At 37.1% G+C, this 25,382-nt stretch overlaps 1 protein-coding gene across 1 annotated transcript in view; it reads right to left on the bottom strand.

Moving 5' to 3' along the window:
- Positions 1 to 4,609: 4,609 nt before the first annotated feature.
- LOC132550592 (QRFP-like peptide receptor) overlaps positions 4,610 to 25,382 on the bottom strand; it is a 69,245-nt gene continuing 48,472 nt past the window's right edge. The window contains exons 2-3 of the mRNA XM_060214683.1: positions 7,576 to 7,791; positions 4,610 to 4,840 (exon numbers count right to left, since the gene is read on the bottom strand). Coding sequence (XP_060070666.1) covers positions 4,610 to 4,840; positions 7,576 to 7,791 — 447 coding nt within the window. The remainder of the gene's footprint in view (positions 4,841 to 7,575; positions 7,792 to 25,382) is intronic.

Genomic DNA, 25,382 nt, shown 5'->3' with positions numbered 1-25,382 from the left:
GAATATTGAAATAGCTTTCTTCCATAACAATAGAGTTTCATGTAAAACGAATAAAATCACAAGTTAGGTGGAAGTATCGTTACGACATCACAATTAACTCTAAGACAGACTAATCAGAAAATTAACAAAGTGTTGCCTAGTACAATCACGTTAAATGGTGATAATTGACTGTTTTCATTAAACAAGGATTCGAACTCGGGATCTACGACACCAAATCGGCTTGTCCAGAAATTCTGTTTTAAAGAATCATTACACACCAATTAAATCCCCAAAAAAGTTTATTAAAACAAGTTATATAAACTTCATTTATTTTAAATTCCTCGTCCTCGTCTAAGTCCAAGATTGAAGAGCTCAACTTTTTAACGTGGGACAACACGTTGTATTTGCTTGTCCAACAGGTTCTATACAAAAAAGACAAATCAACACACAAAAGTTTGTATGTTAATTGTTTAATAATCAACTTTGCGTCATTATACAGGTTTTTGCATCAGCAATGACGTCAGCAATCACCTGTACATCTGGACCCTGTGTTTCAAAGCATAGTCAGCTTACCTACAACTTAATACAAAATAAAAGCTAAGAATATCACGAAAAAGAACATTTGAAGCTTACCTCAGAACCAGAAACCTATTTTCTGTAATATTTAGGATTGGTATTTCATTTGCTATGTAAATAGGCAGAGCAATTATCTTGAAAACTTGCTTACATATTATTTCAAGCTCAGCATGCTATGATTTAGGCCTGGACGTTTTTTAACATATGCACACAATCATATCACAGCTTTCTTAGTCCATTCCAAGTCATTGTTTCTTCAGAATATGTTAAGGCTGTATGCTGCTTATAATAGAGACAATACTGAAGTTGTCTCCCGTGAAATCGGTATGAATATTAATTCAAAGCTTTCGTTAGCTTTAGTCAGTTTTTGTTCCATGATTTTAAAAAATCCGAAGCTATACGACCATCATCTCTGAAATTTATTTGCCACGTGCTTTGTGTAGACAAATCTCTTGGAATAAAGTTAATAATTATCATAGTAAAGTAGCATACAGCCTTAACAAAAACTTTTTATACAAAGCGGAGCACAAATCGTTCATATATTATAAACACAAATTCGTTCTTCACTGTTTCATTTTATCAATTATTGTGGTACTTTTCGCAAAACTCAATTGCAAAATACAAAGCATTTAGCATCACAAATCTTTTTTTAAAAAATCGTTCAAATATTTTTCCTAATTGTTGTTCTTTGTTAATGGTGAGGAGAGTTCCTCTGAAACGTCGTGCCTTGGATATTGCTTTTGCTCCTAGAATCTCACTACAGTTAAATATAATATTAACATTTGTACGTGTAGTTTAGTCAGAAAAGGAAATTAAGATGCTTACTAAATTGTACTTTTGGACGATAAATGTTTAACTGTCTTTACTGCCTGGTAGATACGATGTCATTCGGATATCACTAACTTTCGATTAAAAAACAAGTAATACATCTCTTTTCATACAAAAAATTGATATCCTGAAACAATGTCTTCCAAAACATTTTACAGATTCATAGTTTCTATACTTTAAATTCTAATTTAAATTAAGTAGGGTCAAATCTTCATACTGAAGGAAACCTATTTGACCTGTGTCATACATTGTTATGATCTTCTATAGCATTCATCTATACACTCTAAAACACTTTACTAGTGTCTGAACTACCCCCACCCCATCCCACCCCACCATTGCAAAGAATTTTATTTAAAATTGTTATAATGTGATTAAAAATCGATTTACTTAAAAAGAAAATTAATTTCCTTTTCAAGTCGAAATTTTGCTTTTATAAATCCGCATGTTTTGACACAATAACATATCAACGATGTATATCTTTCATTTGGTAACTAACCCGCACAAAATTTGTCTTTAGTATAACAATTTATGTAAATTTCAAAATATAATTTGCCATTAAGCAAAGTTGGCAGGTACCATGTCAACTTCAACGCTTTACTCGCTTAAATATACATAATGTGTATGTTCTACTTTATACACGCTGTTCTTGATTATTCGAATTTAAACATACACTTTCGAGTACAAAAGAACTTGATTTCGAAAACACAATAAGTACCAGTTGGATTTTAGAATCCTTCCAATGCCAGTCAAACTCTGTTCAAACCGGAGATACGACGTCATCAGATGTATGTCAGCATACAACATATTGTGACGTCACAGTATAAAATAGAAAAATATCACATATGACTAATGTGTTTAGTAAATAAATGAAGAAAACAATGAGCATGCATTAATCTAAATATTTACACTTGCGTTGCATTCTTTTTAGATGAAGTAAGCCCAACCCAATGTTAATATTTTTTTTTATATTTACGTACGCTTGCGCATAGATATCAAATAAAATGTAAGAACTACTTGTCCAAGTTGCGAACGCTACAAAACGAGATTATAGTTTATGTCGTTCGGAAAAGTAAAGAAAAATGTCTATCCTTACAAAAATAACTTAAAAATTTATGGCATTAAATGAATCGTCGTTGCGATCTTACAATCGATCCTGTTCAGATACACAACAGAAAAGTATGTCCATCTCACTCTCCGAGATCGCGGCTGGTAAAAATGTTGAAAAACCTGTGGCTGAAGCACGTGTTATTTGTAATGTCCCAACCGAATGTCAGAAAATACACAACCTAACCTCAGTATGAATTATTCTGCTGCAGCCTCCCAGTCAAACATGTCATCAAGGTTTCTATCTAACTCATCCTTCCATGGATGCACGTTCACATTCAACAACACGCACTAGTATTATCCACGTGGAGAAAATGGCGTGTCATGTTCATCGTTTTCCCGCACTTTCAATCAGCTGATAGGGTGGCCTCATCACGTATTAATAGATATATACCTGCGCGGTGTTAAATAATGAATTTGTGTACTATGATAGAGGAATATTGTGTAAATGATTAACTATTGATTCTTGAAACTAAAAGAAGATGTCTAAATATTTAAATAAATATCATAAAACATGTTGATTGTACTCTTATCTTTGAGAACTATTTTGTTTACTGTACTTGTCAACGGCAGCGCCACCTAGTGTTTTTGGATTTACTTGGCTGTTCTATAAAGCGGGCGGCTGTTCGAACAATATGTATAAGGTGTTTTTTTTTTTTTTTTTATTTTTTTTTAATTTCAAAGTGACCAAGTGTAAATATAAGGATTGTTTCTTATTTTCTGTAGCTGTATCGACTTGTATTATCATTGGGGTAAGTACATATTTAACTTGGTGTGCGTTACAGCTACAGAAAATAAGAAACAATCCTTAAATAGTGGGCAATCTTATTATAACGTTCTCTCTATTCTGAAACAAAACATAGAAAAAAATCGTTGACTTAATATGTGGTTCACTCCAGTATGCACAATGAACAGTTTTCTGTCGGAAGATTTTCCTGTGGTTTTAGTAAAAGAATCCTTGGCAGCACACTGACATCAATCAAAACTAGCTAGCATTGTTAAGATGGCGTTACAACAATTACCCGGTAAAAAATAGAAATAACTCGCCTGATTTTTGTTTAGGCGGGCGCTGTGACCATTTAGTCTGTCTCCTCTGATAAATACCCTAACACTGATTAGGGTAAGTTGGACCAATCGCTGTGCTAGATATCCGCCATTTTACGATCTACCGGAAATAAGTTTGGTCCGATATCCTTTGCGCGAAGAATTTGTTTTGAAAGGTGGAATCCCATTTTCATTTAGCACACTTTGAATTCTGCAATAACGTCTTGAATATTTCAAATGATTGCATCTGCTGGCGTTTCTAGATCAATACTCGATGAAGCAGAGAAAGCTGTTACGCCGATTTGATATAATTGCATGTTTACCAAAACTTGTGACTATTTGAATCGCCGTCATCAAAGCTTACAATTCTGTAATGAATCACAGACACGGCCGAGCCGACTACAGACATCACAAATCATCATTTGGACATCGCAAAGCATTTATGTCAGGTACAGTGTAGATACTGGAATTTCAAATGGCGATTACCTCCCTTGAAATAATATACATTCCAAGGTATTGTTCCCTTTTTTCTAGACACCATAATACGGTGAAAATAAAACCGGGGTTGTAAATTGTGTAATACGTGTATATATGGTTATCTGATTTGGTATAAGAGAACTTTGATATCGAGAATGCATTGTGATTACGGAAAAATCGGAGTGAAAAATACCCCTCAAAGAATCAACGTTCCCCTTAAATATCAAAGCAATGTCGTAAAATGTGAAGATTCTTACATACTACATATCTTACTTATATTTACTACTGTTTTTGAGTCGAACAAAATATCGAAGATAAGACAGACAGACATCATCGCGAATAAGGAAGGCAAACATGTGAAGATATGACCTTCTTCGTATAATGTCAAACGTACTCACACGTTTACCAAGAAATTTCCAATATACTTTCTCAGTAGTATTACACAGCTTGAACCGGTGCCGTCTTGTATTTGATTGCGCCATGTACACTTCATCACTGATAAAAATGGATAATGTTTTGGAAGTATTGTCTGGATCTCAACCTGAGTCACAAGTATCACTGTTAATTGCCGAAACATCTCTGTTTCCTACTTGAACACACTTTAAAAACTTTTCGTTGACGAAGTCTTTATTACCATCGTTTTCGATGTCTTGCCGTTTCTGTAGTCCGTATTGCTTCGCAATAATCCTTGAATTATGTGGCTGTTCTTCTCGTAATCGAATGAGTCATCTCGCACATGACCACGTGACTTCCATTTTACAGCTCCCTGACGTATACGTTTTCCTCCCCTAACATATGGGCAGATGGTAAATATAAGGGATCGCAAATCAGCCTGAAAATACAAACACACATTACCAGCGTTGGGTTATCATAACAAGCAATACTTATATAGTTCCCTACATTTAGAAATTCCATATCATGATTGCAGGAGGCGACTGATGTGGAAGCACCTGCAAAATCATCTGTTTTCACAAAAATCAGACTTATTGTGTCACACAGATATTGTAAAAAAATGGCGAGCAATTCTTATTCGTGATTTCTGTCTGAACGATTTTATTGTTATAGAAAATTAAATAAGTCATAGTAATTTTGTCTATAAAAGGCGCTATATCAGGCCGGCGCGTGTGGAACGAGAAGGTATAGGAAGGGTGGTGTGTGGTGTGTGTGTGGGGGGGGGGGGTAATTCAGACACTAGTAAACTTTTTATTTAAACATATCTGGGATGATTAGTTATATTATGTTTTCAAACACATTATATGAATATTTAGTAAAAGGTCATGAATGAATCGTTATGTTCGTGTAAGAGGGACGTGACTTCTGACACGATTTAATTTCTGACACTTTGAAGTTTAATAGTTGGCTTTTTGTTCATGCCTTCACGTACTCATGACGTAATTATGACGTTTTATCTTGGAACGTGTCGGTTAAATCATAAATAATTTGCCATTTGACACCAATCTAACGAGTAAAAACTTGTCCGAATGATTTCATTGTTTAACATAGTGTATTTGATAGTAGCGATATTTACAAAGATCTACTCTTGAAATAACATCTGTCTTTAATCAAGATTTGATTGACAAGACCATGAGTGTGGCTAGCCATGTCTGAGGTTGAAGTGTTGAACTTCGACGCCAACAGAGACTACGTTTTATCATTCATTGATTCGCTTATCTGTACATGTAAATCTATGGTAAAAATAAACTTTATGATTTCAGACTATCTGTAGATGGATGGTTGGCATGTTGGTATCGAGTCTGCAATCAGTGTATACTTAAGTAAGTAAATGTGTTCACGCTCCAAGTAATAAGATACGGTTCATCTAAGCGGAAACCCTCTCTGGGTATGTCTAAACTCACTTTCGGCAATAAAATACAAAAATATGATACTGATTATTTTTGTCTCTTAGCGAACACATAACTAAAAAAAACGTGCTAAAACAGTTGTTTATTAAAACATGTAACCACGGTCATAACGGTAAAGACATGAGGTCAACTTTAAGAGGCTGTCTTGTGTTGGATCAAACTTTAGTGGTCATTGTGTAAAGGTTTATGTAATAGAAAGGTAGTCACTGGTCGTTGTATCATGAGAAGACTGTATATCATGATACTGATTACGGTAACGGCAGGAGGCCAGGAAGCGGTCTCTAGTGGAATCACACTTGTGGTCGTTGTGTTAAGGTTTACTCAAATGTACTCACTGGTCAGACAGGACTTCAACTTTAGCCATTTGGATAATGATGTCGAGATTCAGTCGATATTGGGGACGATTAAAATATTTCAAAGATGATAGCCTTAATTTACTCTCGAGATAATTCTTTTTGGTCTATATAAATTGATGTGCCACAAGGAGATGGTAATGTTTTAATACTAGGTTAGCATCAGGCGAAACGTTGTTAAATATGTTTTTACAAATTGTGAAATTATATTATTAAACAATTGCATTCAAAACTGAAATGTCATATAATCTGTATTATTAGGTAGGAAGTGCCAGGTGAGCTAGCAAGGGTAATTCAATCTGAATATAACAATCGGTTTTGTTATACAATATCTGGTTGCTAAGGTCCGTTTACATTTTTAGTAGAATAGACGTTGTGTTTTGTTCTTTGTTTTAATCAGACTTAATGGATGTTATTTTGTTTAATTATGTACAATAAAAACCTGACTAAAATAGCACCAATGAAATACAAATAAAATCTAAGAATAGAATAATGAGGAAGTTTGTTCTTCATCAGGCCATGTGCCTATAATACCTAACGTCATAGGAGGTAACATGCCTCACGACTGCGTGTGTTTACTATGAGAGATTCACTATTGCCATGGAGTCACAAAGACCACGCTACAAAAAACAAAACAAAAAAAATTTCTACCTCGACAAGAAAAAAATTAATGAAGAAATTTGTAAATCTATTACATTTATAATGTCTGATCAAACAAAATTATGTTTAAGCATCAAAAATAAGAAAGAAAACAAATAAATAAGTTATGAATAACAGGCCTGTATAGTAAGCTGATAGGTGGTCGCACATGGCCAGAGCTTCGTCTCTTTTACAAAACCATCGCTTCGAATCAGACGCATACGCCCCAGTATCACATTGAGAAGTTCTCGTGTACTTTCGCATGCGCTCAGCAAAGTTGATATGTTTATATTCTATAGGTGAAATAAGATTGCACGTTTATTTCCCTATTTACGAATTTCAGTGACAATTTCGCTGTAATTTCATGCTTTGTGTCAAATTAAGCCTTCAGTTACATACATTTACATCAATATATTTAAAATACCTGTTCGAATACTTTTAAAGATTCCAAAAAGGTGATACGTTTTTGAAAAATTCTGAAAACATTGACTTCTTCAATGTATAAATTCCAAAACGAAGTACTATACATCTGAAAAGTGGGGATAGGGTATCTTTGCTTACTACATCGCTAGAAACGAACCACAATTATCATGTTAGGAAAAGAATACCTCGAGCGCAGTCTAGCGGAGAAAAATTGTACTTAGGTAAATAATCCATTCTACTGAGGTGATGTCATGTGTTTACATCTGCTGATGTAAGTCGTCCTCACTTACCCTATAATTATTGTTCATAAAGCCATATATGATGGGATTGACGAAACTATTGGACATGGCGATCCAGTGGGCGAGGGAAAACAGGATCGTGAGTGTTGGTAAAATCCGGGAATCCTCCTCCATCCCCGGATTAAAATCCAGAACGAGAATAAACAGATGGAGAGGAAGCCAACACAGGCCAAAAAACGTCACAATGGTCACCAACATCTTCACAATCTACACAAACAAAGAATAATTAAATGTAAACAAAATGACATTTTTTAAATAACAATAAAAAGATACACCATAATTATATACAAGATGTTATAAAACAGATTTTAATTTTTCTGTTTATTTTTCCGCAAGAATCAACCTTGCTGTGTCCGATTACATCGTGTACGGAGAAAAGCGGTGAAACCTACAGTGACAGGTGACTTATAAACATTCACGTCCAATCGCGGATTCGAACCCAGTTCGCCTGGGCGAAATACAGGTTCGTTACCTACTACACCACACGACCATGCATGTTTTATAAATTATAAACTATATTTAGGTATAGATTCTTAGCCGAATCAATATATCTAGAAAATGAAACATGTGAAAAAGTATATTCGTAAATGCTTTATATATATATAAGCAACCGTAAAGACTAATACCAGCAATTATACTGATGTACCACGTGTTAAGCCTCTTTTCACCTAAAAAACAAGGATAAAAAAACCCAGATCACGGTAAAATATCTTCATTTCTCAGTCAATGTTTCATATCTCCACTCAGTCATGATCCGAATAAAGAACAAAAGGTAAAAGCCATGACACGTAACAATAATACCACATGAGTTAGAGTAACTTCAAATAAACGAGCTCACATTGATGAAATACAAAATCTAGCATTATGCGACAAGGCTTCCATACTTTTTTTCCGGCTGTGCGCTTTCACTTGGATCATTACATACATGATGACGAAGATGTAACTTGAAAACACAATAAATACATTGAACGTAAGCTAAAAAAAAAAAAAAAAAAACGGTCACTGTTCAATGATACCACTAAAACGTGTTCTGCATGACCTGAAATTGAAAACATACTTCATGATCCAAGATTAAGAAATACTGCAGATTAAACATGATAGAGAGAACATATTGTTACCACATTCTGTATCCTATGGTACCCTCGGCAATTATAATATTTCGTTGTCGGGGATACAGCGATAAATTTGAGTACACCAACTTGAATGCACACACTTCACGCCTATATATATGCGACGCATTTCCGCCGGATTGTATCTAACACGTGGTCTTACCCCGAAAATGAATAGTGAAATGTGATTTCCAAAATACATATACTAACGTGACAATCAATATTTGTTTCGGTGTGTAAAGTAATGATACTTGCGTGTAAACATGTATATTTATAATTCGTCAAAGCGTCTATCGGTATGTATCAGTCTTTATTACCATAGCACTACACAGTATCATAAACCACTCAACAATATACTTAACGCTAACAGAATATCCTCTCTCTCTCTTGTATGTAAACGTGTCGTTTTGTCTTGTCATTATGTATTTTGTCAAACTTTATGGAGGAAAGGGCTTAATATAAGTTTGACAACTTGTGCCCAATCCCATTGAAATTGTTCAAAGAAATATATTTAAATCAATCTACACAGTACATGTCTGCTCGCAAGTGAGTGCAGCACGAAACTCTTGAAGGCAAATAAAGGAAATCACTTACTGCGTTAATAGCATCAACAAATATTCCTTGCACAGCGTCAATACATGGTGTTTGTTAACATGATCAAACATATAATGGTGTTTAAGTGATATTTATTTTATTTATTTATTTTTGTTACTTCCCTCATTAATATTTTTTATATTGTTTATTTTAAAAATTATGTTTTTTGAAATGAAATTTCCACTGATATAAATTTTACATGTCTTATATTAGACTCATAAAAATCTAATTTATTTACTGTTTTAATCTCTTGTGCTGTCCGAACCATATACATTAAAATTGTAGAATGTCTGTCTCCTGCCAGCAACATATGTTTTCTTTGAACGTTACGTTCGATAATGGCGCATCAAAGGTAATGGTGGGTTAAAGCGGTAGAATTTCGGGAGTAAGCATACTTGACACCTTTATAAATTGTACCGTAAATACCGTTTCAATGAGAATATACTTTCTGTAACCCAAATATTGTACAAAGCAATAAAACATGTAGTAATCACAACAATTAAAACAATTTTTGAACGTTTAAAATTGTATCAACAAGCAGAAAGATTCACCAAATCGCAAAATGGAGCGGTGTCTTTCTGATAACAAACTCCGGTTTTGTGTTTTTCACTCTGACAACATTTTTTTTTCTAAATCCTGTATCAGCCGTTACAAATGCCCAACCCATAATAACAAATTATCAAATTGATTATATATTCCTCTTTTTCCGAGTTTTGGCGTGTGAGGTTACCAGGAAGATAAATGTCTGTGCTATTATCTGTTATTTTTCATAGGACTTCAGCATGATCGGCCAAACAGCTAAATACATTTGTAGGCTGCAAACATTTGATACATATAATTTCAAATGTATTTTATAACACATTTATGTTTCATATTGGTCTTTATAGAAGTATACGCACCGTTAAAATGTTGTAAAATGTCATTCTCTTTCATTACGATTAGCCGATGTGACTTGAAATGCAGATTTGTATTGTCTTTTGACTTACATCGAAATAAGTTACATACAAAATGTATATACATAATTGTGAAGAAATATACAGATACACGTACATGTATGTGGTTTTGGAATACCATGTTGATTTTCTAGGTAACATCACCTGTTATATTCAATTTTCTTATCGTTTATCTACCGCAAGGGCAAGCACGTCGATCTCAAGTACAAATAACGGCATGCATACTTTCCAAACTGACCAGCAGACAAGTAAAATGACCTTCGAAATGGAAACCCAGAAACCATATTTTGGACACTCGACATAGCACAGGCTTGACCGCCAACATACTTGAGCCCTTCCCTGGGATTGTTTCGTCTGACTAACTTGAAATTTGGTAACGTCCCAAAGCTCGTGATGTTGTAGATCGATATACCATTGATCAATGAACAGACTATATTGTTACGTTTTCCCGAGGTTTTGAAGGCGAATCGCTGCTTGTGAATTATAAATGACATGAGATTAACGAGATGATTGCACAGGAAACAATTTGTTTTATTTCTTTAATATGACGAATATTACAATTTAGTGTCACTACATTGCCCTTCATCAGTGTTCATCCTTCATCCTTCACTGGTGTTACCTTCATCCGTTATCAATGTTACTTTCATCCTTCATTGGTGTTACCTTCATCCTTTATCAATTTTACCTTCATCCTTCACTGGTGTTATCTTCATCCTTTATCAATGTTACCTTAACCCTTCACATGTGTTACCTTAATCCTTTATCAGTGTTACGTTCATCCTTCAGGGGTGTTACCTTCATATTTTATCAATGTTGCCTTTATGTTTCACAGGTGTTACCTTCATCCTTTATCACTGTTAGGTTCATCCTTCACGGGTGTTACCTTCATATTTTATCAATGTTACCTTCATTCTTCACTGGTGTTACCTTCATCCTTCACTGGTGTTACCTTCATACTTCACTGGTGTTACCTACATCCTTTATCAGTGTTAACTTAATCCTTCACTGGTGCTACCTTCATCCGTTATCAATGTTACCTTCATCCTTCATTGGTGTTACCTTCATCCTTTATCAATTTTACCTTCATCCTTCACTGGTGTTATCTTCATCCTTTATCAATGTTACCTTAACCCTTCACATGTGTTACCTTAATCCTTTATCAGTGTTACGTTCATCCTTCAGGGGTGTTACCTTCATATTTAATCAATGTTGCCTTTATGTTTCACAGGTGTTACCTTCATCCTTTATCACTGTTAGGTTCATCCTTCACGGGTGTTACCTTCATATTTTATCAATGTTACCTTCATTCTTCACTGGTGTTACCTTCATCTTTCACTGGTGTTACCTTCATACTTCACTGGTGTTACCTACATCCTTTATCAGTGTTAACTTAATCCTTCACTGGTGCTACCTTCATCCTACACTGGTGTTATCTTCATTCTTTCTCAGTGTTACCTTTATCCTTCACTGGTGTTACCTTCATTCTTTATCAGTGTTACCTTAATCCTTCACATGTGTTACCTTAATCCTTTATCAGTGTTACGTTCATCCTTCACGGGTGTTACCTTCATATTTTATCAATGTTACCTTCATCCTTCACATATGTTACCTTCCTCCTTTATCAGTGTTACCTTAATCCTTCACAGGTGTTACCTTAATCTTTCACAGCTGTTACCTTCATCCTTCACGGGTGTTACCTTCCTCCTTTATCAGTGTTACCTATATCCTTCTCTGGTGTTATCTTCATCCTTTATCAGTGTTACCTTCATCCTTCACAGGTGTTACCTTCATCCTTCACTGGTGTTACCTTCATACTTCACTGGTGTTACCTACATCCTTTATCAGTGTTAACTTAATCCTTCACTGGTGCTACCTTCATCCGTTATCAATGTTACCTTCATCCTTCACTGGTGTTACCTTCATCCTTTATCAATTTTACCTTCATCCTTCACTGGTGTTATCTTCATCCTTTATCAATGTTACCTTAACCCTTCACATGTGTTACCTTAATCCTTTATCAGTGTTACGTTCATCCTTCAGGGGTGTTACCTTCATATTTAATCAATGTTGCCTTTATGTTTCACAGGTGTTACCTTCATCCTTTATCACTGTTAGGTTCATCCTTCACGGGTGTTACCTTCATATTTTATCAATGTTACCTTCATTCTTCACTGGTGTTACCTTCATCTTTCACTGGTGTTACCTTCATACTTCACTGGTGTTACCTACATCCTTTATCAGTGTTAACTTAATCCTTCACTGGTGCTACCTTCATCCTACACTGGTGTTATCTTCATTCTTTCTCAGTGTTACCTTTATCCTTCACTGGTGTTACCTTCATTCTTTATCAGTGTTACCTTAATCCTTCACATGTGTTACCTTAATCCTTTATCAGTGTTACGTTCATCCTTCACGGGTGTTACCTTCAAATTTTATCAATGTTACCTTTATCCTTCACATATGTTACCTTCCTCCTTTATCAGTGTTACCTTAATCCTTCACAGGTGTTACCTTAATCTTTCACAGCTGTTACCTTCATCCTTCACGGGTGTTACCTTCCTCCTTTATCAGTGTTACCTATATCCTTCTCTGGTGTTATCTTCATCCTTTATCAGTGTTACCTTCATCCTTCACAGGTGTTACCTTAATCCTTTATCAGTGTTACGTTCATCTTTCACGGGTGTTACCTTCATCATTGATCAATGTTACCTTCATCCTTCACTGGTGTTATCTTCATATTTTATCAGTGTAACCGTTATCCTTCACTGGTGTTACCTTCATCCTTTATCAGAGTTACCTTCATCCTTCACTGGTGTTATCTTCATCCTTTATCAATGTTACCTTAACCCTTCACATGTGTTACCTTAATTCTTTATCAGTGTTACGTTCATCCTTCAGGGGTGTTACCTTCATATTTTATCAATGTTGCCTTTATGTTTCACAGGTGTAACCTTCATCCTTTATCACTGTTAGGTTCATCCTTCACGGGTGTTACCTTCATATTTTATCAATGTTACCTTCATCCTTCACGGGTGTTACCTTCATCATTGATCAATGTTACCTTCATCCTTCACTGGTGTTACCTTCATATTTTATCAGTGTAACCGTTATCCTTCACTGGTGTTACCTTCATCCTTTATCAGTGTTACCTTCATCCTTCACTGGTGTTATCTTCATCCTTTATCAATGTTACCTTCATCCTTCACTGGTGCTACCTTCATCCTACACTGGTGTTATCTTCATCCTTTCTCAGTGTTAACTTTATCCTTCACTGGTGTTATCTTCCTTCTTTATCAATGTTACCTTTATCCTTCTCTAGTGTTATCTTCCTCCTTCACTGGTGTTACGTTCATCATTATCAATGTTACCTTACTCCTTCACTGGTGTTATCTTCATCCTTTATCAGTGTTACCTTTATCCTTCACAGGGGTTATCTTCATCGTTTATTAATGTTTCCTTCATCCTTCTCGGGTGTTACCTTCCTTCTTTATCAATGTTACCTTTATCCTTCACTAGTGTTATCTTCCTCCTTCACTGGTGTTACGTTCATCATAATCAGTGTTACTTTACTCCTTCACTGGTGTTATCTTCATCCTTTATCAGTGTTACCTTTATCCTTCACAGGTATTATCTTCATCGTTTATTAATGTTACCTTCATACTTCTCGGGTGTTACCTTCATCCTTCACTGGTGTTACCATCATCTTTTATCAGTGTTACCTTCATCCTTTATCAGTGTTACCTACATCCTTCACTGGTGTTACCTTCATTATTTATCAATGTTACCTTCATTCTTCAATGGTGTTACCTTCATCATTTATCAATATTACCTTAATCCTTCACAGGTGTTACCTTAATCCTGCACAGGTGTTACCTTCATCCTTCACGGGAGTTACCTTCATCCTTTATCAGTGTTACATTCATCCTTCATTGGTGTTACCTTCATCCTTTATCAGTGTTACCTTCATCCTTCACTGGTGTTACCTTCATCTTTTACTGATGCTACCTTCATCCTTTACTGTTGTTATCTTCCTCCATTTTCAGTGTTACCTTCACTCTTTACTGGTGTTACCTTCATCCTTCACTGGCGCTACCTTCATCCTTCACTGGTGTTATCTTCCTTCTTTATCAATGTCACATTTATCCTTGATTGGTGTTATCTTCCTCCTTCACTGGTGTTACATTCATCCTGATCAGTGTTACCTTACTCCTTCAATGGTGTTACCTTCATCCTTTATCAGTGTTACCTTCATCCTTCACTGGTGTTACCCTCATCCTTCACTGGTGTTACCTTCATCTTTCACTGGAGTTACCTTCATCTTTTATCAGTGTTACATTCATCCTTGACTTGTGTTACCTTCATCCTTTATCAGTGTTACCTTCATCCTTCACTGGTAATACCCTTATCCTTCACTGGTAGTACCTTCATCTTTCACTGGTGTTACCTTCATCCTTTATCAGTGTTATCTTCATCCTTCACTGTGGTTACCTTCATACTTTATCAGTGTTACCTTCATCCTTCACTGGTGTTATCTTCATCCTTTATCAATGTTACCTTCATCCTTCACTGGTGCTACCTTCATCCTTCACTGGTGTTATCTTTATCCTTTATCAGTGCTACCTTCATCCTTCACTGATGTTATCTTCCTTTACTGGTGCTACCTTCATCCTTCACTGGTGTTATCTTCATCCTTTATCAGCGTTTCCTTCATCGTTCACTGGTGTTATCTTCCTTCTTTATCAATGTCACATTCATCCTTCACTGGTGTTATCTTCCTCCTTCACTGGTGTTACATTCATCCTTATCAGTGTTACCTTACTCCTTCAATGGTGTTACATTCATCCCTCAAGGGTGTTACCTTCATCCTTTATCAGTGTTACCTTCATCCTTCCCTGGTGTTACCTTCATCCTTCACGGGTGTTACCTTCATCTTTTATTAGTGTTACCTTAATCCTTCACATGTGTTACCTTAATCCTTTATCAGTGTTACGTTCATCCTTCACGGGTGTTACCTTCATATTTTATCAATGTTACCTTTATCCTTACTGGTGTTACCTTCCTCTTTTATCAGTGTTACCTTCATCCTTTATCAGTGTTACCTTCATCCTTCACATGTGCTACCTTAATCCTTTATCAGTGTTACGTTCATCCTTCACGGGTGTTACCTTCATATTTTATCAATGTTACCTTTATCCTTCACTTATATTACCTTCCTCCTTTATCAGTGTTACCTTAATCCTTCGGAGGTGTTACCTTCATCCTTCACGGTTGTTACCTTCATACTTTATCAGTGTTACCTTCATTCTTCACAGGTGTTACCTTAATCCTTTCTCAGTGTTACCTTCATCCTTCACTGGTGGTACCTTCATCCTTTATCAATGCTACCTTCATCCTTCACTTGTGTTATCTTCCTTCTTTATCAATGTTACCTTTATCCTTCACTGGTGTAATCTTCCTCCTTCACTGGTGTTACGTTCATCATTATCAGTGTTACCTTCATCCCTCACTGGTGTTACCTTTATCCTTTATCAGTGTTACCTTTATCCTTCACTGGTGTTACCTTCATCCTTCACTGGCGTTACTTTCCTCCTTTATCAGTGTTACCTTTACCCTTCACAGGTGTTATCTTCATCGTTTATTAATGTTACCTTCATCCTTCTCGGGTGTTACCTTCATCCTTCACTGGTGTTACCTTCATCTTTAATCAGTGTTACATTCATCCTTTATCAGTGTTACCTACATCCTTCACTGGTGTTACCTTCATTATTTATCAATGTTACCTTCATCCTTCAATGGTGTTACCTTCATCATTTATCAATGTTACCTTTATCATTCACTGATGTTACCTTCTTCCTTTATCAGTGTTACCTTAATCCTTCACAGGTGTTACCTTAATCCTGTACAGGTGTTACTTTCATCCTTCATGGGAGTTACTTTCATCCTTTATCAGTGTTACATTCATCCTTCACTGGTGTTACCTTCATCCTTTATCAGTGTTACCTTCATCCTTCACTGGTGTTACATTTATCCTTTACTGGCGCTACCTTCATTCATCACTGGTGTTATCTTCCTTCTTTATCAATGTCACATTTATCCTTGACTGGTGTTATCTTCCTTCTTCACTGGTGTTACATTCATCCTGATCAGTGTTACCTTACTCCTTCAATGGTGTTACCTTCATCCTTTATCAGTGTTATCTTCAGCCTTCACTGGTGTTACACTCATCCTTCACTGGTGTTACCTTCATCTTTCACTGGAGTTACCTTCATCCTTCACGGGTGTTATCTTCATCCTTTATCAGTGTTACCTTCATCCTTCACTGGTGTTACCTTCATCCTTCACGGGTGTTATCTTCATCCTTTATCAGTGTTACCTTCATCCTTCACTGGTGTTTCCCTTATCCTTCACCGGTGGTACCTTCATCTTTCACTGGTGTTACCGTCATCCTTTATTAGTGTTATCTTCATCCTTCACTGTGGTTACCTTCATACTTTATCAGTGTTACCTTCATCCTTCACTGGTGTTATCTTCATCCTTTATCAGTGTTACCTTCATCCTTCACTGGTGTTACCTTCATCCTTCACGGGTGTTATCTTCATCCTTTATCAGTGTTAACTTCATCCTTCACTGGTGTTACCCTTATCCTTCACTGGTGGTACCTTCATCTTTCACTGGTGTTACCTTCATCCTTTATCAGTGTTATCTTCATCCTTCACAGGTTTTATCTTTATCCTTTATCAATGTTACCTTCATCCTTCACTGGTTTTATCTTCATCCTTTATCAATGTTACCTTCATCCTTCACTGGTGCTACCTTCATCCTTCACTGGTGTTATCTTTATCCTTTATCAGTGCTACCTTCATCCTTCACTGGTGTTATCTTTATCCTTTATCAGTGCTACCTTTATGCTGCACTGGTGTTATCTTCCTCCTTTATCAATGTTACCTTTATCCTTCACTGGTGTTATCTTCCTCCTTCACTGGTGTTACCTTCATCCTTATCATTGTTACCTTCATCCTTCACTGGTGTTATAATCATAATTGATCAATGTTACCTTTATCATTCACTGATGTTTCCTTCCTCCTTTATCAGTGTTACCTTAATCCTTCACAGGTGTTACCTTAATTCTGCACAGGTGTTACCTTCATCCTTCACGGGTGTTACGTTCCTCCTTTATTAGTGTTACCTTTATCTCTCATGGTGTTATCTTCATCGTTTATCAATGTTACCTTCATCCTTCACTGGTGTTACCTTCATCCTTCACTGGCCTTACCTTCCTCCTTGATCAGTGTTACCTTTATCCTTCACAGGTATTACCTTCATCTTTTATCAATGTTACATTCATCCTTCTCTGGTGTTACCTTCATCCTTCACTGGTGCTACCTTCATCTTTAATCAGTGTTACCTTCATCCTTAATCAATGTTACCTACATCCTTCACTGGTGTTATCTTCATCATTTATCAATGTTACCTTCATCCTTCAATCGTGTTACCTTCATCATTGATCAATGTTACCTTTATCATTCACTGATGTTTCCTTCCTCCTTTATCAGTGTTACCTTAATCCTTCACAATTGTTACCTTAATCCTGCAGAGGTGTTACTTTCATCCTTCACGGGTGTTACCTTCATCCTTCACTGGTGTTACCTTCATCTTTTACCGGTGCTACCTTCATCCTACACTGGTGTTACCTTCCTCCTTTTTCAGTGTTACCTTTATCCCTCATGGTGTAATCTTCATCGTTTATCAATGTTACCTTCATCCTTCTCGGGTGTTACCTTCATCCTTCACTGGTGTTATCTTCATCTTTTATTAGTGTTAACTTCATCCTTCACTGGTGTTACCTTAATCCTTCAATGGTGTTACCTTCATCCTTTACTGGTGCTACCTTTATCCTTCATTGGTTTTACCTTCATCCTTCACTGGTGTTATCTTCATCCTTTATCAGTGTTACCTTCATCCTTCACTGGTGTTATCTTCCTTCTTTATCGATGTTGCCTTTATCCTTCACTGGTGTTATCTTCCTCCTTCGCTGGTGTTACATTCATCCTTATCAGTGTTACTTTACTCCGTCAATAGTGTTACATTCATCCTTCAAGGGTGTTACCTTCATCTATTTTCAGTGTTACCTTCATCCTTCACTGGTGTTACCTTCATCCTTTATCAGTGTAACCGTTATCCTTCACTGCTGTTACCTTCATCCTTTATCAGTGTTACCTTCATCCTTCACTGGTGCTACCTTCATCCTACACTAGTGTTATCTTCATCCTTTCTCAGTGTTACCTTCATCCTTCACTTGTGTTATCTTCCTTCTTTATCAATGTTACCTTTATCCTTCACTGGTGTAATCTTCCTCCTTCACTGGTGTTACGTTCATCCTACACTGGTGTTATCTTCATCCTTTCTCAGTGTAACCGTTATCCGTCACTGCTGCTACCTTCATCCTTTATCAGTGTTACCTTCATCCTACACCGGTGCTACCTTCATCCTTCACTGGTGTTATTTTCCTCCATTATCAGTGTTACCTTTATCCTTCACTGGTGTTACCTTCATCCTTCACTGGTGTTATTTTCCTCCATTATCAGTGTTACCTTTATCCTTCACTGGTGTCATCCTTCACTGGTGTTATTTTCCTCCATTATCAGTGTTACCTTTATCCTTCACTGGTGTTACCTTCATCCTTTACTGGTGTTATCTTCCTTCTTTATCAATGTTGCCTTTATCCTTCACTGGTGTTATCTTCCTCCTTCACTGGCCTTACCTTCCTCCTTGATCAGTGTTACCTTTATCCTTCACAGGTATTACCTTCATCTTTTATCAATGTTACATTCATCCTTCTCTGGTGTTACCTTCATCCTTCACTGGTGCTACCTTCATCTTTAATCAGTGTTACCTTCATCCTTAATCAATGTTACCTACATCCTTCACTGGTGTTATCTTCATCATTTATCAATGTTACCTTCATCCTTCAATCGTGTTACCTTCATCATTGATCAATGTTACCTTTATCATTCACTGATGTTTCCTTCCTCCTTTATCAGTGTTACCTTAATCCTTCACAAGTGTTACCTTAATCCTGCAGAGGTGTTACTTTCATCCTTCACGGGTGTTACCTTCATCCTTCACTGGTGTTACCTTCATCTTTTACCGGTGCTACCTTCATCCTACACTGGTGTTACCTTCCTCCTTTTTCAGTGTTACCTTTATCCCTCATGGTGTAATCTTCATCGTTTATCAATGTTACCTTCATCCTTCTCGGGTGTTACCTTCATCCTTCACTGGTGTTACCTTAATCCTTTAATGGTGTTACCTTCATCCTTTACTGGTGCTACCTTTATCCTTCATTGGTTTTACCTTCATCCTTCACTGGTGTTATCTTCATCCTTTATCAGTGTTACCTTCATCCTTCACTGGTGTTATCTTCCTTCTTTATCGATGTTGCCTTTATCCTTCACTGGTGTTATCTTCCTCCTTCGCTGGTGTTACCTTTATCCTTCACTCCGTCAATAGTGTTACTTCATCCTTCAAGGGTGTTACCTTCATCTATTTTCAGTGTTACATTCATCCTTCACTGGTGTTACCTTCATCCTTTATCAGTGTTACCGTTATCCTTCACTGCTGTTTCCTTCATCCTTTATCAGTGTTACCTTCATCCTTCACTGGTGTTACCTTCATCCTTCTTCATCCTTTTCAGTGTTACCTTCATCCTTCACTGGTGTTACCTTCATCCTTTACTGGTGTTACCTTCATTCTTTACCGGTGTTACCTCCATCCTTTATCAATGTTACCTTCATCCTTCTCGGGTGTTACCTTCATACTTTATCACTGTTACCTTTATCCTTTATTATTCACTGGTGTTATCTTCCTCGTTCACTGATGTTACATTCATCCTTATCAGTGTTACCTTACTCCTTCAATGGTGTTACCTTCATCCTTTATCAGTGTAACCGTTATCCTTCACTGCTGCTACCTTCATCCTTTATCAGTGTTACCTTCATCCTACACTGGTGTTATCTTCATCCTTTCTCAGTGTAACCGTTATCCGTCACTGCTGCTACCTTCATCCTTTATCAGTGTTACCTTCATCCTACACCGGTGCTACCTTCATCCTTCACTGGTGTTATTTTCCTCCATTATCAGTGTTACCTTTATCCTTCACTGGTGTTACCTTCATCCTTCACTGGTGTTATTTTCCTCCATTATCAGTGTTACCTTTATCCTTCACTGGTGTTACCTTCATCCTTCACTGGTGTTATTTTCCTCCATTATCAGTGTTACCTTTATCCTTCACTGGTGTTACCTTCATCCTTTACTGGTGTTATCTTCCTTCTTTATCAATGTTGCCTTTATCCTTCACTGGTGTTATCTTCCTCCTTCACTGGCCTTACCTTCCTCCTTGATCAGTGTTACCTTTATCCTTCACAGGTATTACCTTCATCTTTTATCAATGTTACATTCATCCTTCTCTGGTGTTACCTTCATCCTTCACTGGTGCTACCTTCATCTTTAATCAGTGTTACCTTCATCCTTAATCAATGTTACCTACATCCTTCACTGGTGTTATCTTCATCATTTATCAATGTTACCTTCATCCTTCAATCGTGTTACCTTCATCATTGATCAATGTTACCTTTATCATTCACTGATGTTTCCTTCCTCCTTTATCAGTGTTACCTTAATCCTTCACAAGTGTTACCTTAATCCTGCAGAGGTGTTACTTTCATCCTTCACGGGTGTTACCTTCATCCTTCACTGGTGTTACCTTCATCTTTTACCGGTGCTACCTTCATCCTACACTGGTGTTACCTTCCTCCTTTTTCAGTGTTACCTTTATCCCTCATGGTGTAATCTTCATCGTTTATCAATGTTACCTTCATCCTTCTCGGGTGTTACCTTCATCCTTTACTGGTGCTACCTTTATCCTTCATTGGTTTTACCTTCATCCTTCACTGGTGTTATCTTCATCCTTTATCAGTGTTACCTTCATCCTTCAATGGTGTTATCTTCCTTCTTTATCGATGTTGCCTTTATCCTTCACTGGTGTTATCTTCCTCCTTCGCTGGTGTTACATTCATCCTTATCAGTGCTACTTTACTCCGTCAATAGTGTTACATTCATCCTTCAAGGGTGTTACCTTCATCTATTTTCAGTGTTACCTTCATCCTTCACTGGTGTTACCTTCATCCTTTATCAGTGTAACCGTTATCCTTCACTGCTGTTACCTTCATCCTTTATCAGTGTTACCTTCATCCTTCACTGGTGCTACCTTCATCCTACACTAGTGTTATCTTCCTTCTTTATCGATGTTGCCTTTATTATTCACTGGTGTTATCTTCCTCGTTCACTGATGTTACATTCATCCTTTATCAGTGTTACCTTCATCCTACACTGGTGTTATCTTCATCCTTTCTCAGTGTAACCGTTATCCGTCACTGCTGCTACCTTCATCCTTTATCAGTGTTACCTTCATCCTACACCGGCGCTACCTTCATCCTTCACTGGTGTTATTTTCCTCCATTATCAGTGTTACCTTTATCCTTCACTGGTGTTACCTTCATCCTTCACTGGTGTTATTTTCCTCCATTATCAGTGTTACCTTTATCCTTCACTGGTGTTACCTTTATCCTTCACTGGTGTTATTTTCCTCCATTATCAGTGTTACCTTTATCCTTCACTGGTGTTACCTTCATCCTTTACTGGTGTTATCTTCCTTCTTTATCAATGTTGCCTTTATCCTTCACTGGTGTTATCTTCCTCCTTCAATGGTGTTACATTCATCCTTATCAGTGTTACCGTACTCATTCAATAGTGTTACATTCATCCTTTATCAGTGTTACCTTCATCCTTCACTGGTGTTACCTTCATCCTTCAAGGGTGTTACCTTCATCCTTCACGGGTGTTTCCTTAATATTTAATCAATGTTACCTTTATCCTTCAGTGGTGTTACCTTCATCCATATCAGAGTTACATTCATCCTTAAGTGGTGATACATTTATCCTTTATCAGTGTTTCCGTCTTCCCTCACTGGTTTTACCTTCATCCTTCACCCGTGATACTTGCATTCTTCACTGGTGTTACCTTCATCCTTTATCAGTGTTACGTTCATCCTTCTCGTGTGTTAACTTCATCCTTCACTGGTGTTTCCTTCATCTTTTATCAGTGTTACCTTCATCCTTTATCAGTGTTACCTTCATTCTTCACTGGTGTTTCCTTCATTTTTGATCAATGTTACCTGCATCCTTCAATGGTGTTACCTTCATCATTTATCAGTGTTACCTTTAACCTTCACATGTGTTTCCTTAATACTGCACAGGTGTTACCTTCATCCTTCACGGGTGTTACTTTCATCCTTTATCAGTGTTCCTTCATACTTCACTGGTGTTATCTTCCTCCTTTATCATTGTTACCTTCATTCTTCACTGGTGTTACCTTCATCCTTTACTGCTGCTTCCTTCATCCTTTAATGGTGTTACCTTCATCCTTTATCATTTTTACCTTCATCCTTCATTGGTGCTACCTTCATCCTTCACTGGTGTTATCTGCCTTCTTTGTCAATGTTACCTTTATCCTTGACAGGTGTTTCCTTAATACTGCACAGGTGTTACCTTCATCCTTCACTGATGTTACATTCATCCTGATCAATGTTACATTACTCCTTCAATGGTGTTACCTTCATCCTTTATCAGTGTTTCCTTCATCCTTCACTGCTGTTACCCTCATCCTTCACTGCTGTTACCTTCATCTTTCACTGGTGTTACCTTCATCTTTCATCAGTCTTACCTTCATCCTTCACTGGTGTTATCTTCCTCCTTGATCAATGTTACCCTCATCCTTCAGTGGTGTTACCTTCATCCTTATCAGAGTTACATTCATCCTTCAGTTGTGATACATTCATGCTTTATCAGTGTTTCCGTCATCCCTCAGTGGTTTTACCTTCATCCTTCACCAGTGATACTTTCATCCTTCACTGGAGTTTCCTTCATCCTTTACTGGTGTTCCTTTCATCCTTCACTGGTGTTACATTCATCCTGATCAGTGTTACCTTACTCATTCAATGGTGTTACCTTCATCCTTGATCAATGTTACCTTCCTCCTTCACTGGTGTTACCTTCATCCTTCAATGGTGTTACCTTCATCCTTCAATGGTGTTACCTTCATCCTTAACGGGTGTTACCTTCATCCTTTATCAGTGTTACCCTCATCCTTCACTGCTGTTACCTTCATCCTTCAGAGGTGCTACCTTCATCCTTCACCCGTTTTATCTTCCTCCTTGATCAATGTTACCTTTATCCTTCACTGGTGTTATCTTCCTCCTTCACTGTAGTTACCTTCATCCTGAACAGTGTTACCTTCATCCTTCACTGGTGTTACCTTCATCCTTTATCAGTGTTGCGTTCGCCCTTCTCGGGTGTTGCCTTCATATTTTCTCAGTGTTACTTGTATCCTTCATAGTTTTTACCTTCACCCTTTATCAATGTTACCTTTATCCTTCTCTGATGATACCTTCCTCCTTTATCAGTGTTACCTTCATCCTTCACTGGTGTTACCTTCATCCTTCACTGGTGTTACCTTCATCCTTCACTCGTGTTACCTTAATCCTTCACTGATGTTATTTTCATACTTCACTGGTGTTACCTACATCCTTTATCAGTGTTACCTTCATCCTTCACTGTTGTTTCCTTCATCCTTTATCAGTGTTACCTTCATCCTTCACTGGTGTTACCTTAATCGTTCACTGGTATTACCTTCATCCTTTATTAGTGTTACCTTAATCCTTTATCAATGTTACGTTCATCCTTCACGGGTGTTACCTTCATCCTTTATCTGTGTTACATTCATCCTTCTCTGGTGTTATCTGCTTCTATCATTGGTGTTGCCTTCATTCTTTATCAGTGTGACATTCATCCTTCACTGGTGTTAACTTCATCCTTTATCAATGTTACCTTCATCCTTCACTAGTGCTACCTTCATCCTTCACTGGTGTTACCTTCATCCTTTATCAGTGTTGCGTTCGCCCTTCACGGGTGTTGCCTTCATATTTTATCAATGTTACCTTTATCCTTCTCTGATGATACCTTCCTCCTTTATCAGTGTTACCTTCATCCTTAACTAATGTTACCTTCATCCTTCAGTGGTGTTACCTTCATCCTTCATCAGTGTTACCGTCATCCTTCACTGGTGTTACCTTCATCCTTCACGGGTGTTATCTTCATCCTTTTTCAGTGTTACCTTCATCCTTCACAGGTGTTACCTTCATCCTTTATCAATATTACCTTCATCCTTCACTGGTGTTATCTTCCTTCTTGACCAATGTTTCATTTATCCTTGACTTGTGTTATCCTCCTCCTTCACTGTTGTTACATTCATCCTGATCAGTGTTACCTAACACCTTCAATGGTGTTACCTTCATCCTTTATCAGTGTTACCTTCATCCTTCACTGGTGTTACCTTCATCCTTCACGGGTGTTACTTTCATCCTTTATCAGTGTTATATTCATCCTTTATCAATGTTATCACTGGTGTTATCTTTATCCTTAATCAGTCTTACCTTCATCCTTCACAGATGTTACCTTCATCATTCATTGGTGTTACCTTCATCCATTATCAATGTTACCTTCATCCTTCACTGGTGTTACCTTTATCCTTCACGGGTGTTACCTTCATCCTTTATCAATATTACCTTCATCCTTCTCTGGTGTTACCCTCATCTTACACTGGTGTTACCTCCATATTTTATCAGTGTTACCTTCATCTTTCACTGGTGTTACCTTTATCCTTCATCAATGTTACCTTCATCCTTCAATGGTGTTACCTTCATCATTGATCAACGTTACCTTTACCATTGACTGATGTTACCTACCTCCTTTATCAGTGTTACCTTTATCCTTCACAGGTGTTACCTGCATCTTTTATCAATGTTACCCTTTTTCCTTCTCTGGTGTTACCTTCATCTTTAATCAGTGTTACCTTCATCCTTAATCAATGTTACCTTCATCATTCGCCGATGTTACCTTCCTCTTTGATCAGTGTTACCTTCATCCTTCACAGGTGTTACCATAATCCTGCACAAGTGTTACCTTCATCCTTCACGGGTGTTACCTTCATCCTTTATCAGTGTTATCTCCATCCTTCACTGGTGTTA

Source organism: Ylistrum balloti, unplaced genomic scaffold (genome assembly GCF_031769215.1).
Source record: "Ylistrum balloti isolate Yb309-2 unplaced genomic scaffold, AGI_CSIRO_Ybal_v1 Utg370130, whole genome shotgun sequence".
Taxonomy (NCBI): Eukaryota; Metazoa; Mollusca; class Bivalvia; order Pectinida; family Pectinidae; genus Ylistrum; species Ylistrum balloti.
The sequence above is the reverse complement of the archived record's forward strand: the minus strand, read 5'-3'. Positions and strand labels throughout refer to the sequence as shown.